An 18,809-nucleotide genomic window follows, 5' to 3' on the forward strand; every position below is an offset into this window, starting at 1 on the left:
TACGCTAATTACCATGTTTCTCTTTTATTAGTGTAGATGTCACCCCAATAAAACAAATAAAAAAAGACACTATCAAAAACATGATTTAAAATGATCTATGCAAGCTGCATATACAGTTTTAGATAGAAATCAGAATTTTAAATCTAGACGAATCCAATATGAGATCTTCTAATCTAACTAGAATTGCTTCAGAATGTGATTTTGTTCCTAGGGGCGAATACTACTTCATTATTTTTTTTGTATTTGTGTAGTTTCCACCACTAGGCCTTCAGTGCTTTGGCTTTTAACCTTTGCTGAGCTTGTGCGATCATATTGATAATGTGACTAAAGAGTAGTATTATTTGTTCAATAAGACAGAACTATCTTATTAATTACATGTGTGAATTCTTAGTAAGTGCTTTCAAAAATCATGTGAATGGGAAGGAAAAAGAAAGAGCTCTTCTCTGTCTGGTTTATTTGCGTTTTACCTCTTGTTCTAGTTTGTAGCTTTAAGGGGCCAGTAAAAAATTTTTTTGTTTTTTCTTCTCAAGAAATGAGAAGAAGATAAATGGAGGTCAGAGTGTCAGCTTAACTCCATTAAACATGAAAGAGCAAGGCTTTAGATCTGTTGCCAAGGGGACTTGTTCATAGCTCACCAATGACACAGGCAGGCAATAGGAGACTTCTCTCATAGAGTCAGAGGCTGCCCCTACCACGTAGGACATGAGGGAGCATATAGGGGCTTCTGCAAACCAGTTGGATCTGAAAAGAAAGAGGAAAGGGCTCAGCCAAGCCAGTTTGGCCTAAGGGTGACCAATCAGCGAAGGCACACCTTCCCTTCTGGAAGGAGTGGGGAAAAGTGAGATGTTCTTCCTATCTATACTTTCACTCCTAGGGAAATTCTCTCCCCTTCTAGGAAAATATGAGGAAGGGGAACTATGGGTTCCTACCCCATCCTATAAGGTCATTATGTAGTTTTTAATTAAAAGTTGTAAAGAAGAGAAAACTTACCCTCTAGTTCAGTGATGGCGAACCTATGACACGCATGTCAGAGGTGACACGCAAACTCATTTTTTTCGTTGATTTTTCTTTGTTAAATGGCATTTAAATATATAAAATAAATATCAAAAATATAAGTCTTTATTTTACTATGGTTGCAAATATCAAAAAATTTCTATATGTGACACGGCACCAGAGTTAAGTTAGGCTTTTTCAAAATGCTGACACGCCGAGCTCAAAAGGTTCGCCATCACTTCTCTAGTTGCACTGAAAATCTGTGATAATCGTGATCTCCATTTGGTGTCTCTAGAGTCATAGAATTTCTAGCTGCCAATTTGAATTATGGAGTTTTTTGGTTAAAGCCATCTTTGTAATAGCAGGAAAGCATGCATTCTGTAAGTTATGACAAGAACAGTAGATTTTCTTATAAAAGAGAGCTGTTGGCCCAAGAACCAAGATGGTGGCATAAGTAAATGCTGATACTGATACTGCCACCCACAGCCACTTTAAAATTACAACTAAAATACAGAACATCCATCATCAGAACCACCTGAAATCTGGCTGAATAGAAGTCCTACAACTAGAGAAGTAAAAAAAAAAGTACATTGAGACTGGTAGGAGGGGTGGAGGTGTGGAACAGGCTGGTCTAACACCCACGTGTGGTGTGATTTTAATTGGGAGGAGTATCTCTGCTGTGAAGGCCTCCTGTCTAAGGCAAGGGGTCCCAGCTCCACACTAAACCTTCAGGCTGTAAAAACCAGTGGGGATTGTGGCTGAGTGATATGGAGGCTGCTGGAGACCCAGGCAATTCCTCTTAAAAGGGCCAGCGCATGGACTTACTTGGACTCAATCCCTCTGTGCTCCAGCACTAGGGCAACAGCTTGGGGTGGGGGAATCAGGAACATACAGGCAGGAACTGGAATGTCTGGCATCAGAGCAAGAACTTGGGAGTGGCTTTTTCCCGGACAGGGGTGCTCGCAGGAGTCATTGTTCCCATACTGAGACCTCCCATGTCGCAGAGCTGCCTGGCACCCATATCCCAATTTCCATCAGTGTTGCTCACACTGTTCCTTCCACCCTGGTGATTCCCTGAGACCTCGTCCCACCCAATTTGCAGCCCCACCCAAACTGTTTGCAGCAGCTTTTCCATATGAATGGCCTGTCCTGGCTCAGGTTTAAGTCATTCCTAAAATCTCTCAAACAAGCAAAGCTGGAGTCAGCATGCCTCATACCTGTCAGCAAGAGGCACAAGACCTGGCCACTAGCTACAGCTAGCCTTGCTTCACAGCTTGGCCTTGCCTGGGCACTTCCAAGCCCAAAACAAACAGCAGCCATCTGCAGATCTCTCTGTAGTTCCTGCTGGATGGCTGTATGCAGTGGCTGACTTTGTACCTCCTGGGAGGCCCCAGAGCCAGTGCACCCAGTGAACAGCTTCAGACCATACTAGATTACAACTCTACACATCCTCAAGCAACACACTCAAGGGGCAGATTCAGTGAGCACCAAAGCCCCACTGAAGCAAGTCCTGCTCCACATGGGTGTCTCCTGCACAGCAGCTCTCCCGCTGTAGTTGCAGCTGGTCCTCACAGCCACTTGGCCTGGAGGTCAATTCCTCCCAGTGACACCAACAGCAGTCAAAGCTCAGCTACAACAAGACTGTGCACACAGCCCACAAAGGGGTGTACCTAAAGTGTCTAGCTCAGGTGACTGGGGAGGCTAAGTCACTGGGCCCTACAGGACGCCTACTATACGAGGCCACTCTACCAATTCCAGGAAACATAGCAGCTCTACTTAATACATAGAAACAAACACAGGGAAGCAGCCAAAATGTGAAAGAACATGTTAAGAAAAAACAGAAGAAATCTCCAGAAAAAGACCTAAATGAAATGGAAGCAAGCAAACTACTGGATACAGAGTTCAAAACAATGGTTATAAGGCTGTTCAAGGATCTTAATGAGAGTTTCAAGGGACTTAGTGCGATTTTCAAGGATCTTAGTGAACATTTCAAAGACATGAAAAAGGTTCAGTCAGAAATGAAGGATATACTAACTGAAATGAAGAATAATTTATAGGAAATCAACAGTAGAGTAGAGGATGCCATGAATCAATGATTTGGAATATGAGGAAGCAAAAGAAACCCAATCAAAAGAGCCAAAAGAAAAAAGAATCTAAAAAATGAAGATAATATAAGGAGCCCGTGTTACAACTTCAAGCATACCAACACACATCATGAGGGTGCCTAAACGAGAAGACAGAGAGCAAGATATTGAAAAGCTATTTGAAAAAATAATGACAGTAAACTTCCCCTACCTGGTGAAAGAAATAGATTTATAAGTCCAGGAATCACAGAGAGTCCCAAACAAGAGGAACCCAAAGAGGCCCACACAAGATTGAAATGCTAAGGGTTAAAGACAAAGAGAGAATCTTTAAGAGAAGCAAGAGGAAAGCAATTACTTACCTACCAGGGAGCGCCCATGTGACTGTCAGCTGATTTCTCAATAGAAACTTTGGAGGCCAGAAAGGAGTGGCAAGAAATACTGAAAGTGATGAATAATAAGGACCTACAATCAAGATTACCCAGCAAAGCTAACATTTAGAATGGAAGGTCAGATAAAGAGCTTTACAGAAAAGAGAAAGCTAAAGGAGTTTATCACCACTAAACCAGTATTACATGAAATGTTGAAGGGTATTCTTTTTTTAAAAAATTGTTAAATTCTTTAGTGATTAAAGTGTTCCATATGTCTCCTTTTTCCCCCATTGATCTCTCCCTGGCCACTCCCACCCCCCAGCACATGCCCTCACTCCCCTAGTGTCTGTGTCCATTGGCAATGCTTATATGCATGCACACAAGTCCTTTGGTTGATCTGTTACCCCCCACACTCCCCTGCCTTCCCTCTGAAGTTTGACAGTCAGTTCAATGCTTCTCTGTCTCTGGATCTATTTTTGTTCATCAGTTTATGTTGTTTCCTATATTTCATAAATGAATAAGATCATGTGGTATTTATCTTTCTCCGACTGGCTTATTTCGCTTAGTGTAATGCTTCCAGGTCCATCCATGCTGTTGCAAATGGTAAGAGTTCCTTCTTTTTTATAGCAACATAGTATTCCATTGTGTAGGTGTACCACAGTTTTTTAATCTATTCGTCTGCTGGTGGGCACTTAGGCTGTTTCCAAATCTTAGCTATTGTAAATTGTGCTGCTATGAACATATCCTTTCTGATTGGTGTTTCTGATTTCTTGGGATATATTCCTAGAAGTGGGATTACTGGGTCAAATAGGAAGGGTATTCTTTAAGAAGAGGAAAAAGAAAAAGAAAGAGGAGGAAGAAGGAGGAAGAAGAGGATAAAAAATATGAACAATAGATATGTATCTATCAATAATTGTATCTAAAAATCAAAATAAATGAACAAGGAATCTAATGATCAAAATAAACTAATAAATAAAATAGAACTAGAGGCATGGAAATGGAACAGACTGACGTATCTGAGAGGAAAGGGGGGAAGGGGTGGGAAGATATTAACCAAAGATCTTATATGCATGTGTGCATTACCTATGGACACAGACAATAGGGTGGTGAAGGCCTGGGGTGGGGCAGGAACCTGTTGGAGGGGGGACATCTGTAATACTCTCAACAATAAAGTTTAAAAAAAAAAAAGCACACAACTTTCCAAACAACAAAAAATACCAAAACAAAATAAGATTGCAATACACTAGACCAGCAATTTTAAACCAGTGTGCCACAAGAATTTTTAAAACATGCAATACCTGTCTACTGTATTTAGTTGAGGCACTGATATCTTTTCCATTAGATTGCCAAATAAAAAAAAAAATGACAACAAAAATAATATAAAAGCTTTTAAGTGGAAGTGAATCTTTTTCAATTTTGAAAAAATATTTACTAAACATTTAAATTTATTATACTATTTAAGATAGTCTGTTATATTTAGGACCCTTTATTCCATCTGTAAAGTGGCATTAATAAGACCTCTTGCCTGGCTGAAGGCTTGTGATGGGAATAAAATGAGTGAAGGAATGTTAAAATGTTTTTCAAAGTCAGAGCAATCCATACACGTAAAGGCTTATTAGGTCTGCTCTTGGGCTCCTTACCTGAAGGCTTCCCTTCTGTAGCCAAGGGACACTCATGTTCCCATCGCTGTGAAACTGGATGTCAGAGAGTCACCGAAAGGTGGCTGTTGTCTTTTCTTCTTGCGTTTACCCACTGTTGCAGCTTGTGCTGTTCTGATTGGTTCTGATGCTGGGTAATTACTTTCTCTCCTAGCTTCTTGCCCCACATCTAGAATCTGGGTCTCATACTTTCATTCCCTTTTCTTTATTTTCTCATCCTTGACCCCCTTAATTGTTTTAAGAAATTTACAACAGTATCTACTCCGGCTTCCAATTCATTGTAATAATTTTTCAGTGACATCATTGTTTTGTTTTGTTATTAGTGTTGTTGTTGATTTTTTTTTTATCCATGGCTGAAATCCTTGAGGTTATGTTTATTTTCTTTCTTACTTTTCCAGCAAAATTTCTAAGATCTTCTAACTCTAACATGCTCTGATAAACGGTGTATCTATGTGGTATTCTTAACTTTTAGATAAATATTACTTGAATGCCTTATCTTTTTAACTACTTGAGCATATTCTTCTTAATACAGTTATAGTTCATCTAAAACAGGGGTCCTCAAACTTTTTAAACAGGGGGCCAGTTCACTGTTCCTCAGACCGTTGGAGGGCCGGACTATAGTTAAAAAAAAAACTGTGAACAAATTCCTATGCACACAGCGGCAGCAAAAACACCTGGCGGGCCGGATAAATGTTTTCGGCGGCTGCATGTGGCCCGCGGGCCGTAGTTTGAGGACCCCTGATCTAAAATATGCTGTACATTTGATTTTCAAGATTATTAGTTTTCCTGTACAACTAGATTGTAATCTTCTATAATGCTTTTGTACCTCCAAAAGTATTACCAATACATACATGTATGTTATATGGTATGTATATATTAGGATGCTTTTACCTGCAATAACAGCAAAAAATCCAAGTAAGATGATTATACTACAAAAAACAAATTAATATTTAAAACATATAACAAGATGTTTTAGAAAAGGCTAGTTCCAAAGTTTCAATTTGTTGGCTTAAATAAATGATTTAATCAAGGAACCAGGTTCTTTCCCTCTCAAATGCTCACTGCTTCCCTACTTAAGGACTAGCATAGGGAAATATCCAACCAGCATAGGATGCGTCAGGATGTGAGAGAATAATGTACATCCTGTGAAGTCTGGTGGGCTTTTGCTGTTCAGTACGTACTCCATCTCTGATAGGTCTGTTCTGCTGTAAAATGCAGCCTACCTTGCTTGCACATGCATGTCTAGAGATACACCCTTGACATAAACCTCCTTGTGATGGTGAGCTAGTAATGTTATTGGACAAATAATTAGTTCAGCAAGTACCATAAGACTTGGTCAGCTAAGGATGAAATGACTACTTAATGTGCATCTATTTAAAACCAGAAAAAAGAACTTATTGTACATAAGGAAAAACTTCTTTTGATTAAGTCTTATCTGGAAAAGTGAATCTAAAAATTATGAAGATAGTTTAGATTTTTAAAAATTTAACAACATTTAGATTATATTTCAAATATGCATTAATTTTTTGAACAGAGAATGAGTCATATACCTTTGTTTTAGTATTGTTTTTCTGATAAAATATAAGTTAACTTTTATGACTTAATTATAAAGAGCCTTTCCCCCACAAAAAAATTATTATAGTCTTTATCAGTTTTTCCAAAGTTTCTTTTAATCCTTTAATGATCCAAATTATTTCATTTTGAAGCACCAATAGTATATTGTTGTTTACTTTCTTCAGTTATAAAAGCCCTGGCTCTGCCACATCTTCAGATGTTAAGTGCTTCAGTGACATCCCTTTCATCAAGTTCAGGAAGTCTTCTCTCTTTTACAAGAATTGTGATTTCAATTTATTATTATTATTATTTTTGTATTAGCATTGCATTGGCTAATACTTATAGCATCAAGGTTCACCGAAAGACTGACCAAAAGAGTTACCATAATGGGTAGAAATAGCTGGTGGTATTGAACAGAGAAATATTTGGGCAAGCACTAATTTTGTAAGTTGGTTCATCAGTGAATATTTCTTATGACTTTTGCTACTGAGTGGCCAGGGTAATTAGGTATTTTGCTAATGAAGACTCTTGTCTATTGAATACCTACTAGAGGGCTACATCTTTCATTATATTACCTGTTCTCTCTCCAGTCTCATGCCAATAGTTATTGAGTCCTGCTTGACCTCCTGAAATAGAGTATTGAATAAAAGTTCTTTGTGAAATTTCTTGAGCTACCCAGTTTCTCTACTGCCAGCTGAATGGTTTTATAACTTCTTTGGGCTTTTTTTGAGCCTGATCTCTGTGTAGTTTACTCCAGAGATGTTCAGATGCTCATCACTCCTATTTGTCAGGAATGACTCACAAAGTATTTCTTATTTATTTATTTGTTTAATTTTTTTATTAATCCTCATCCAAGGATATTTTTTCATTGAATTTTAGAGAGAGTGGAAGGGAGAGGGAGAGACAGAGAGAAACATCGATGTGAGAGAGACACATCAATTGGTTGCCTCCTGCATGCATCCTGACCAGGGCCGCAGAAACTGCAACCAAGGTATGTGCCCTTGACCGGAATTGAACCCGGGACCTGTCAGTCTGTGAGCCGATGCTCTATCCACTGCGCCAAACCGGCTAGGGCAGAGTACTTCTCTTTTAGGAGTTTATTGCTTTAACAGACAAATGTTTCATTATTTTCTGATATTCAGCACACACTGGGAGGAAAAGCTATTTTATTTATAGAGCTTAAAACAACAAATATAGTCTGGACCCTGAACATACTGACTGCATCTCTAACCTCAGATTCAGCCCTCAAATTTTCATATAAGCAATACAGTATTTTACAGCCTCTGAAGCCAAGTAACTTTTCCTTCTCATTTTTATCTTGACTCCAGGCCCCAGACTTTAATCTTATCTGATAGTCCTTGGAATATTTATATTTCTGAAATTCTGTCACATGGATTGTCTTTGCTGTATAGCTTCGATCTCCCTTCTCTATCCTTTATAGCTTATTTGTGATCATTCCTAACATCTCAGTAGAGCCCTTACCAGTAAAAGGATAATGAGCTGTAAACGGTTTGGCTCAGTGGATAGAGCGTCGGCCTGCGGACTGAAAGGTCCCAGGTTCGATTCCGGTCAAGGGCAGGTACCTTGGTTGCGGGCACATCCCCAGTAGGGGGTGTGCAGGAGGCAGCTGATCGATGTTTCTCTCTCATCGATATTTCTAACTCTCTATCCCTCTCCCTTCCTCTCTGTAAAAAATCAATAAAATATATTAAAAAAAATGTTTTTAAAAAAAGGATAATGAACTGCCCCTCTAGTGGGAGTATATTTCTTTTGCATTTGTGTGTGTGTGTGTGTGTGTGTGTGTGTGCATGCACATGCTTTGTATCTGCCATGGTTATTTCTATGTGGCTGTGTATATTGATGTAGATATGGAAAGAAAGCATAACTCTGATATGGGACATTTAGTTGTATCATAATACAATCAACACGGCATTGGGAAAACTCTTTTTGTTTTTATCCAATAGCACTCAAAATTTTTGTGGGCAAGTAGATCTATTGGTTTGTGGGCCAGAAGAAAAATGCTGTACCTTATTTGATCACTAGAGGCCCAGTGCATGAATTTGTGCACGGGTGGGGTCCAGCTGGCCCACCCTGCTTGGGGTTGATCAGGGCCAGGCCAGCTGGGGGGAGGGGATGCAGGAGGTTGGCTGGTCGGCTCCGCCCCCGATTGGGGTGGAGGTGGCCAGTCAGGGGGAGGGCCAGCCGGGGGAGGGGCTGTGGGTGGTTGGCCGGCCAGCCCGGCCCCCAATCACATTAGCTTTTTAAAAATTTGCATATTAGCTTTTACTATATAGGATGTTTACTTTTGTACATTAGATCTATTTTCACCTTTCAGCATTTTCCCTACCAAGTTATGTTCTGATGATCTCCTATTTCTGTATAATTTTCTCATCTTTCAAAATCTCTTGGAAGCTAAAATTCCCTTTTGTGTAAATTTGACAATTGAGATCCTGCTGGCAGGTCTTACAGTGTCCTTTTTATCTCCTGTATGTGGAGTAATATCTTTCTTCATGCTCCTTCAATGAGGGTAATGGCAGAGATATTTCAGCCAGCAGTCAGTACAGTCTGTTTCATAGTGCAGCATCATTACATAGAACATTTTGCTTTATTTGGAGCCTTCAGAGTACCGATTCTTCTGTCAGAATTTGTGCATTTGCTTTGTAGCAAATCAACAGCATTGTACCACCCCAGCTATACTGTAGAACTAGAATAAAATTTATCATTTGAATGTAGAAAACTACAGTGAAAGGCAATGTAAAAAATGTAGCTGGAACCAGTGGTTGGTTGTTAATTAAAAAGTCACTTAACTTGGGGAATAATAATAACAAAACATACATGCAGATTTCAAACATTTTATGTTAACTTACAGTAAACTTACTCACCAGTATTTTGATGTACAGCCTTTCTTTCTGTGAGGGTCCACAGTCTGCCCTGTCTTTTCAGTTTTCATTTCTTTAAAGTGAAACAAAAGCTTAAAGACATCCGAATTTTTGTTTTTATTTCCAAGATTTTATTGTTGAATTACATCAGTTACAACAGTTTATTAATTTGTTCATTTTCATTGAGTCTTTCAACAACATTCAACTTAGTTTATTTAGAAAAAGATCCGATTTTTTCATACTCAATTTTCATTAGTTTACATAATATTAAATTAAATTAAATAATTGCAAAAGAAAGGTTGGGGAACATACACAATGAACTTGTGAAGTATATAGCTCAGTGAGAGGAGAAGTACCTGAATATATTGGAGAGTTGCCTATTATCAATAAACATTTAGGGCATGAGTGTGCTCTACAGAAGAAATGGAGCATATGATTGGTTAAACGGATGTTTGTTAAAAGAGCTTTTATTTATATGTGAGCATTGTCTCAGGCAATGTGGAAGATACAAAAATATTTCCAGCCTTGATTATTTCCCCCCTCAGATTTTGGACCTGAGTATGTCCAACTCTCTAAAAGACATTTTCTCTCCTCTAAATCAAAACTTATTATCTTTATTTTCAGCCATTTACCACTCACTGATATTCTTCCATACAAAACAAAACAAACTTTTGGTATCCTGGGTTTCCAGCTCTGGCTAAATCTCCACCAGTTGATTAATTTAAAACCCGGGAAAGATTCTTTTTTTAAAAAAATCTTTATTGTTCAGATGATTACATTTGTTCCTCTTTTTTCCCCCCCATAACTCCCCTCCTTCCAGCTCCCACCCCACCCTCCGCCCTCACTCCCCACCCACTGTCCTCATCCATAGGTGCACGATTTTTGTCCAGTCTCTTCCCGCATCTCTCACACCCCTCCCCCCGCCAAGAATAGTCAGTCCATTCCCTTTCTATGCCCCTGATTCTATTATAATCACCAGTTCATTCTGTCCCTCAGATTATTTATTCCCTTGATTCTTAGATTCATTTGTTGATAGATGCATATTTGTTGTTCATAATTTGTATCTTTACCTTTTTCTTCTTCTTCCTCTTCTTAAAGGATACCTTTCAGCATTTCATATAATACTGGTTTGGTGGTGATGAACTCCTTTAGCTTTTCCTTATCTGTGAAGCTCTTTATCTGACCTTCAATTCTGAATGATAGCTTTGCTGGATAAAGTAGTCTTGGTTGTAGGTTCTTGGCATTCATCACTTTGAATATTTCTTGCCACTCCCTTCTGGCTTGCAAAGTTTCTGTTGAGAAATCAGCTGACAGTCGTATGGGTACTCCCTTGTAGGTAACTGAGTTTCTTTCTCTTGCTGCTTTTAAGATTCTCTCTTTGTCTTTTCCTCTTGGCATTTTAATTATGATGTGTCTTGGTGTGGTCCTCTTTGGATTCCTTTTGTTTGGGGTTCTCTGTGCTTCCTGGACTTGTAAGTCTATTTCTTTCACCAGGTAAGGGAAGTTTTCTGTCATTATTTCTTCAAATAGGTTTTCAATATCTTGCTCTCTCTCATCTTCTGGCACCCCTATAATTCTGATGTTGGTACGTTTGAAGCTGTCCCAGAGGCTCCTTACACTATCTTCGTATTTTCGAGTTCTTTTTTCATTTTGCTTTTCCGGTTGTGTGTTTTTTGCTTCTTCGCATTTCAAATCTTTGACTTGATTCTTGCGCTCCTCTGGTCTGCTGTTGGGAGTCTGTATAATATTCTTTATTTCAGTCCGTGTATGCTTAATTTCTAGTTGGTTCTTTATCACATCATCGAGGGTCTCATTAGATTTCTTGTAGATCTCAATAAGTTTATCGGCGGCTTCTAGACAGTTCTTGAGAGACCTTAAAAGTGTGGTTCTGAACTCAATATCCTCCCTTGATAGTTTTGTCCTGTTTCTTTGTCTCCGCATTTTTTACGCTTTCTTGGTGCACCCCCTAGTGGTCTTTGTGCGCAGTCTTGTTGTAGTTAAGCCTTGATTGTTGTAGTTAATACTAGAGGGATTTGACCTCCAGGCAGACTGGCTGTGAGAATCAGCTGTGTCTGCAGTGGGAAAACTTCTGTCCTCTAGGGAGGTGCTATACAGACTCCCAACAGCAGACCAGAGGAGCACAAGAATCAAGTCAAAGATTTGAAATGCGAAGAAGCAAAAAACTCCCAACCGGAAAAGCAAAATGAAAAAAGAACCCAAAAATACGAAGATAGTGTAAGGAGTCTCTGGGACAGCTTCAAACGTACCAACATCAGAATTATAGGGGTGCCAGAAGATGAAAGAGAGCAAGTTATTGAAAACCTATTTGAAAAAATAATGACAGAAAACTTCCCCCACCTGGTGAAAGAGATAGACTTACAGGTCCAGGAAGCACAGAGAACCCCAAACAAAAGGAATCCAAAGAGGACCACACCAAGACACATCATAATTAAAATGCCAAGAGGAAAAGACAAAGAGAGAATCTTAAAAGCAGCAAGAGAAAGAAACTCAGTTACCTACAAGGGAGTACCCATACGATTGTCAGCTGATTTCTCAACAGAAACTTTGCAAGCCAGAAGGGAGTGGCAAGAAATATTCAAAGTGATGAATGCCAAGAACCTACAACCAAGACTACTTTATCCAGCAAAGCTATCATTCAGAATTGAAGGTCAGATAAAGAGCTTCACAGATAAGGAAAAGCTAAAGGAGTTCATCACCACCAAACCAGTATTATATGAAATGCTGAAAGGTATCCTTTAAGAAGAGGAAGAAAAAGAAAAAGGTAAAGATACAAATTATGAACAACAAATACGCATCTATCAACAAGTGAATCTAAAAATCAAGTGAATAAATAATCTGAGGAACAGAATGAACTGGTGATTATAATAGAATCAGGGGCATAGAAAGGGAAGGGACTGACTATGCTTGGGGGGGGAAGGGGTGTGGGGGATGCAGGAAGAGACTGGACAAAAATTGCGCACCTATGAATGAGGACAGTGGGTGGGGAGTAAGGGCGGAGGGTGGGGTGGGAGCTGGGTGGAGGGGAGTTATGGGGGGGAAAAAAGAGGAACAAATGTAATAATCTGAACAATAAAGATTTAATAAAAAAAAAAAGAAACTAAGCAGGGATTGGTAGATTTAAGGGTCACTGACATTAGCCATTGGTCTCCAAGGTCTCCTAGGCAAAATCCATATTAATTCCTCTCTCGGAAAAATGTGGCATACCAGCAAGCTTCTCTTCCAGCTACTTGTCAACTTAGCAAAGTGTGCTTCTAAGAGTATCATCTTTTGTAGAGAAAGAAAACTATATTTGTTTTACTGAAAATGTTCAGAGTTCTTCTTCTCCCCCACAGTGGACTAATTATCTCATGACATGGTAGGATTCTACATTTGTAAACCAGAGAAAGTATGTGAACAGACATTGTTCACATTCTGTATTTCTTCTTAAATGTTGTGTAGCTTCACTCTTGTGTCCTTACAATTGTGAGTCTGTCTCCCTTTTTCCTTCTTTCTTTCTTTTCCCACTTTTTCAAACATAGTAGACATGGCCATGATGAGGTATGTGGAATCACTTGTTTGCTTTTTAAAATAAACTCATTTCATTTGAGACCAATGAAAGCACCAGTGCAACAACAGAGCATTTATATTTGGCAGGCTATGGGAGACAGGTAGACATCTGTCTATTCTGCTAAATTCTTAGCTATGAAATCTTTTCTGCATTATCGTCACTTCTGTCCTCTCAGCTTTCATCATTCTCTATGAATCACATATCATTCTTCTCATTATGTGGTCTCTTCCCTATATACTCTTTGGGATTTCAAAAGGTTAATGATCGCAGCCTACTTCTAACCAAAAAAGTTAAGGATTAAGTTTGTCTTCTTTCTCAGAAGTATTCCTAGGAGCAATACATTCCTCGATTTCCTGTTCAGCCAACATGGAGATTGTTTGTTATGAATCTTATCTTTATTTGAGTGATAGAGTGATAGCTGTGTCTGGGGCTTTATTGTATTTTGGATGTGTAAAGGGTTTATAAGATCAGGATATCTAGGGTTTTATGTTTGTTTGCTTTGAACTGAACATTATCCTTAGTCATGCCCCATGAACTTTCTGTAAACTTGATCTTTATTGAGTCTGCGACCCCAGAAAATAAAGAAAATAGGTAAAGCCATAACAAATAATTGGAAAAAAACTCCTGTGGAGCAGGGCTATCACATGGCAGAATGAGTCAGCAGTTACAGCGGCGCATTACCGATTGTGAATCTTTAGTGAATTTTCTTTTAATCTTCTTTCTTTGTTTTTTTTAAGCTATCATTAATTAGTTAAGATACAGATACTTTAAGTATGATGATACTGATAATTCTTTATTTTTGTGATGGGATGTTTTAAGAAAACTTTCATAGAAAATGTACATGTAATTTCATAAGTAAGACTTATTTTCTAAATTAAAAATTATACTTTCACTTTATATAGCTGTGAGATAATAGAAAAAATATATGTTAGTCTTTTCCCAGGTTCTTGGCACAGATCTTCTAAAACCATATGATTTCCTAAGTGATTAGAGCCTAGGAGCATCTTTTGTTCTAATATTTGTCTTTCACTTTGGTTCCTAACATGGAATTCCTAAGTCCTCTTGAATTTCCTGGGTAATAGCAATGTCCTTTTTGTAATGAAATGACTCTTGTTGGACTTCTGGCTGGGGGCTGGTCACCAGAAAACCCAAGCAGTGATTAGCAACTTAGAATTTTCAGCCCTGCCCCTCATTTTTCAGATAGGGAAGAGGGGCTGGAAATGGAGTTAATAATTGGTTAATGTGATGAAGCCTCCATAAACATCCCAGTAGTATGGGGTTTGGAGAGCTTCCAGGTGGATGACCACTTGGAGGTGCTGGGAGAGTGGTGAGCTCAGAGCACATGGAAGCTCTGTGCTCCTTCCCACATACCTTGCCCTGTGCACCTCGTCCATCTGGATGTTTGTTTTGTCCATTGTGGTATCCTGTCATAGTAAACTGGTAAACGGTAAGTAAAATGCTTCCAAATTAGTTAGTGTTGTGTTCATACTTCCCTTGTCAGTCAGTTCTGATCATTTATTGAAACTGAGATTTTCCTACTTTGAAATCCTACTCTCTGTTGATAGGAGAGGATGTATTTGAATTTAACACATATGTAGGTATTGTGTATCTGTAAAACATGTTGACTATTGATTAGCCAGAAACTGTAATCTCTAGGTGGGCAGAGAACATGTCTCTCATTCACCATTGCAGCCTTTGATGCCTCACACAATATATACAGCATGGGCAAAGGTAGGTTTACAGTTGTAATACAAATAAATAATACAATAGTTAAGAAATAATAATACAAGAATAAACTTTGTGTTTCACATATTCACAACTCTAAGCCTACTTTTGCCCATCCCTGTATTTGTCTACTGAATGAATCATTAGAGTCTAGTCTTTCAGAATATTTTTCTCATCAACACTTTTCAACCCTTTAAGCCATAAATGATTGTCTTTAATAAAATAATTAATAAATATGCTCATTATGCTTTCCTATGTGTAGACCTCAGCTTCTATTCAGAAAATTGAGACCTATATATATATATTGGTTTAAAAATGGGCCACAGGCCCTGTTGGTGTGGCTCAGTTGGGTGGGCATTGTCCTGTGCATTGAGAGGTTGTTGGTTTGATTCCTGGTCAGGACACATGCCCCCTTTGGAGCTCATTCCCTAGTAAGGATGGGGTGTGCAGGAGGCAGACAATTGATGTTCCATTCTCATATCAGTGTTTCTCCTCCCTTCCTCTCTCTAAAAATCAATAAATTAGTCTTTTAAAAATGATTTAAAAAATTGGGCCACATTGGATTTTTATTCCCAACATTTCATTATGAAAATTTTCATACAGAATATATCTACCACCTGGATTCTACACTTAACATTTTAACATATATGCTTTATCAAATATCTGTCCTATCAATATTTATCTTCTTTTATTCATACACTTGGGGAAGTTGCAGGCATCAGTATACTTACCCCCAAAACTTCACACTTCATCTACAACATTTATAAATAGAATGCTGTTGGAGTAAGACTATTTGAAATTATGTGTGGTAATTTGGAACAGATAATTATTGGAAAATTAAAGTCTATCATCTTGCTTTCTTTTTTTTTAAATTCATCTTTATTATTGAAAGTATTACAGATGTCCCCTTTTTCTCCCCACTGACCTCCTCCTCCCCTTGGAAGGTCAGATAAGAAAAGTATAAACCGCCCTAACCGGTTTGGCTCAGTGGATAGAGCATCGGCCTGCAGACTCAAGGGTTCCAGGTTCGATTCCAGTCAAGGGCATGTACCTTGGTTTCGGGCACATCCCCAATAGGGGGTGTGTAGGAGGCGGCTGATTGATGATTCTCTCTCATCGATGTTTCTGACTCTCTATCCCTCTCCCTTCCTCTCTGTAAAAAAAATCAATAAAATATATTAAAAAAAAAAAAAGAAAGAACGGCAACTGTTCAAGAATAGCATGACTATACCCAACGGCCACAATTTAAACAAAAAAAAAAAAGAAAGAAAGAAAAGAAAAGTGTAAACCAGCTTAGACCTATATAATTCTTTATATTTCAAAAAAAACTCTTGTGCATTATCTAATTTGATATAGCATTATTATTATTAATACTAGCCAACAGTTATTGAATGCTTACTTCACGCAAGGTATTGTGTTATGTTTACCTTTAACAAAAGTACTGTGCTAAATTCTCTTCATCCCACTGATATTTTTCAAATGGATTGATTTATTCACTTAATAACATATTTATACCCTGTGGCATGCCTTTTAAATTCACAGTTATCAGCTGCTGCTATTTTTAGACTGAATTCTTTTGGTGTTTGGGTACTGAGAACAAAAACATTTTCTTGAGTATTGTCTCTTTATAAGTTGCTATTCATAATAATACTTGAGCACACCTGGGAAGAGTGATTGAAAATGTTCATGTGTTCTTTGATTATCTCTTGTAAATTAGCCTCTAATATTCAAAATGGTACATGACTTTAAAGGCAAAAATGGATATGAGAATCTGTAACTATTACTGATTTCTCCTTGGATTATTAATTATTATAATTCTATTAATAATAACGGTCACTAAAAATAATGGCCACTATTTTCTGTATTTACTGTATGCAAGTATGTTTATATTTATATCATTATATATTTAATTTATTATATATTTAATTTATTAAAAATTGAGGCACAGAGGGATTAAGGGGCTTGTGTGTCCCTTAGGCCACACGGCTGGTAAATGCAAGAGCCAGGATATGAATGTTCAGCTCCACAGTTGTTGCATTGCACCACTTACCCTAGTATTTTGTGTAGTATGTGTGGTCCTCCGACCACCTGCATCATAACTTTCTGGGGTGCTTGCTAGAAATGCCAACTCCTGAGCCTCTTACCCTAGACCTACTGAGTCTCTGTATGGATGAAGTATGTTTTTTAGTCATTCAGTTGATTTTTATGTGCACCGAAGTTTGCGTGCACATAAATTCTCTAAGCATTGTCACGTTTTAATCTCTGTTAGCCTAGAAAGATAGAATCAGTGAGTCATTCTTCTCCTTGGAGTGCATGACACTGGGTTAATCTTTATGCTTTTACCTTTACTTCAAGATTGTCATGGATTTTAAGCACCCAGATGGTGTCACAGTGCCCGTCATGTTGCCTCGTCGGAGTTTGCTGGTGATGACAGGAGAATCTAGATACCTTTGGACCCATGGGTGTGTATTGAAATGACCTTGAGGACAGATACCCTTTGCTTTGTGCTAGTTCTCATTCTTTCTTGTGAGCCACCAGAACCTTGCCCCGGGCCTGCACATTGAGTCTTCTGGGTTTAAACCCCCAGGGACATGTATCGCTTTATATAATATTAACCTTTTCTTTGAAAAGAATTCAAATTTAAAGAAAAGTTACAAGCCTAGTACTGCGAACTATCTTCACCTTTCACCTAGATTTATCGAATGTGAACATTTTGCCATGTGTTTTGTTTGTCTCTCACATGTCATTATTACTATTGTTGCTGAATCTTATGAAGGAAAGTTACTTTATTGCATATTTCCTAACAGCAGGACATTTTCTGTATCAGAAGTTGACAGACTATTGTTTATAGGCCAAATTCAGACCTTAGTTTGTTTTTATGTAGCTCTTTAGCTAAAAATGGCTTTTACATTTTAAAGGATTGTAATGAACCAAAACAAAAACAAAGAATGTGCAACAGAAACTGTATGTGGACCTCTGTGCCTAAAATATTTACTGTCTGGCTCTGTTACAGGAAAAGTTTGCTGACCCCTGTTCTATAAAACTGCAGTGCAGTCTTCAAGTTCAGGAAATTCAGTATTGATAAAATAGTCTTATGCAGTCAATTTTTAACTTTTGCTAGTTGTACTTTATAGTCCTTACAGACAAACCAGAGCCTATCAGGAGTTAGAGCAGCAAAACCAGATTTTACTCAGGAACTATTGCAACAGGGGAGAAGAGAGCTGGACTCAAATCTAAATATAACAAGGAAGAGTGGGGTTTATAGCCAGGAAGCCCAGGGTTGGGGATGGGGCTTGAAGGATGGAAGGAAGGATTCTGTCCAGATAACCATAGGATTCTTGCTGAAGGCAAGTCAGGGTGACCAGATAGTGGGGGATAATGGGGAATGAGGACTTTGGTCAGACATCAAGGCTGATCAAGCCACTAAAGATGGGGATTCTGGCTAAAATGACTTAGCAGGATTCTTGTTAAAATTGGGCTCTTGGAGGACAGGCCAAATATGGACCTAGTCAGGCTCAGAGGAGTCTGACTAGACTTTGGTCAAGAGAGAATCATTGTCGGTAGTTCATGGTTAGTTTTCCCTCTCTTCTAGGATTCTGTCCATGATCCTGCATTACCTTTGGTTGTCAGTTCTCTTTAGTCTTCTTTAATTTGAAACAATTCCTCAACTTTTCTGTCTCTCATCACATTGACACTTTTAAGGAGGCCAGTTGTTTTTTAGAATGCCCCTCAATTTGAGTTTATTTGATTGAATCTAATCCGAAAGAAATGGATTATGCACTTTTGGCAGAAAGACATCTTTAGCCCTTAGAGAAGGAAGCATCTCACTGCTAAAATTTACATATATTGTACTTTATTTTCCTTTTTAAAATCTTTATTGTTGAAAGTATTACAGATGTCCCTTTATTTTCCCCCCACTGCCCACTCCACCAGGTTCCCACCCCACCCCAGGCCTTCCCCATCCTATTGTCTGTGACCAT

At 38.4% G+C, this 18,809-nt stretch overlaps 1 protein-coding gene across 3 annotated transcripts in view; it reads left to right on the forward strand.

Moving 5' to 3' along the window:
- ALKBH8 (alkB homolog 8, tRNA methyltransferase) overlaps nt 1–18,809 on the forward strand; it is a 62,692-nt gene that overhangs the window by 26,121 nt on the left and 17,762 nt on the right. For all 3 annotated transcript variants that reach the window (XM_070426932.1, XM_070426934.1, XM_070426933.1), the window contains exon 8: nt 17,185–17,291. In XM_070426932.1, the coding sequence (XP_070283033.1) occupies nt 17,185–17,291 (107 nt within the window). The remainder of the gene's footprint in view (nt 1–17,184; nt 17,292–18,809) is intronic.

The sequence above is a fragment of the Myotis yumanensis genome, unplaced genomic scaffold, assembly GCF_028538775.1.
Source record: "Myotis yumanensis isolate MYYU_CA2020_CCGP unplaced genomic scaffold, mMyoYum1.0.hap1 SCAF_10, whole genome shotgun sequence".
In the NCBI taxonomy this organism is placed as follows: Eukaryota; Metazoa; Chordata; class Mammalia; order Chiroptera; family Vespertilionidae; genus Myotis; species Myotis yumanensis.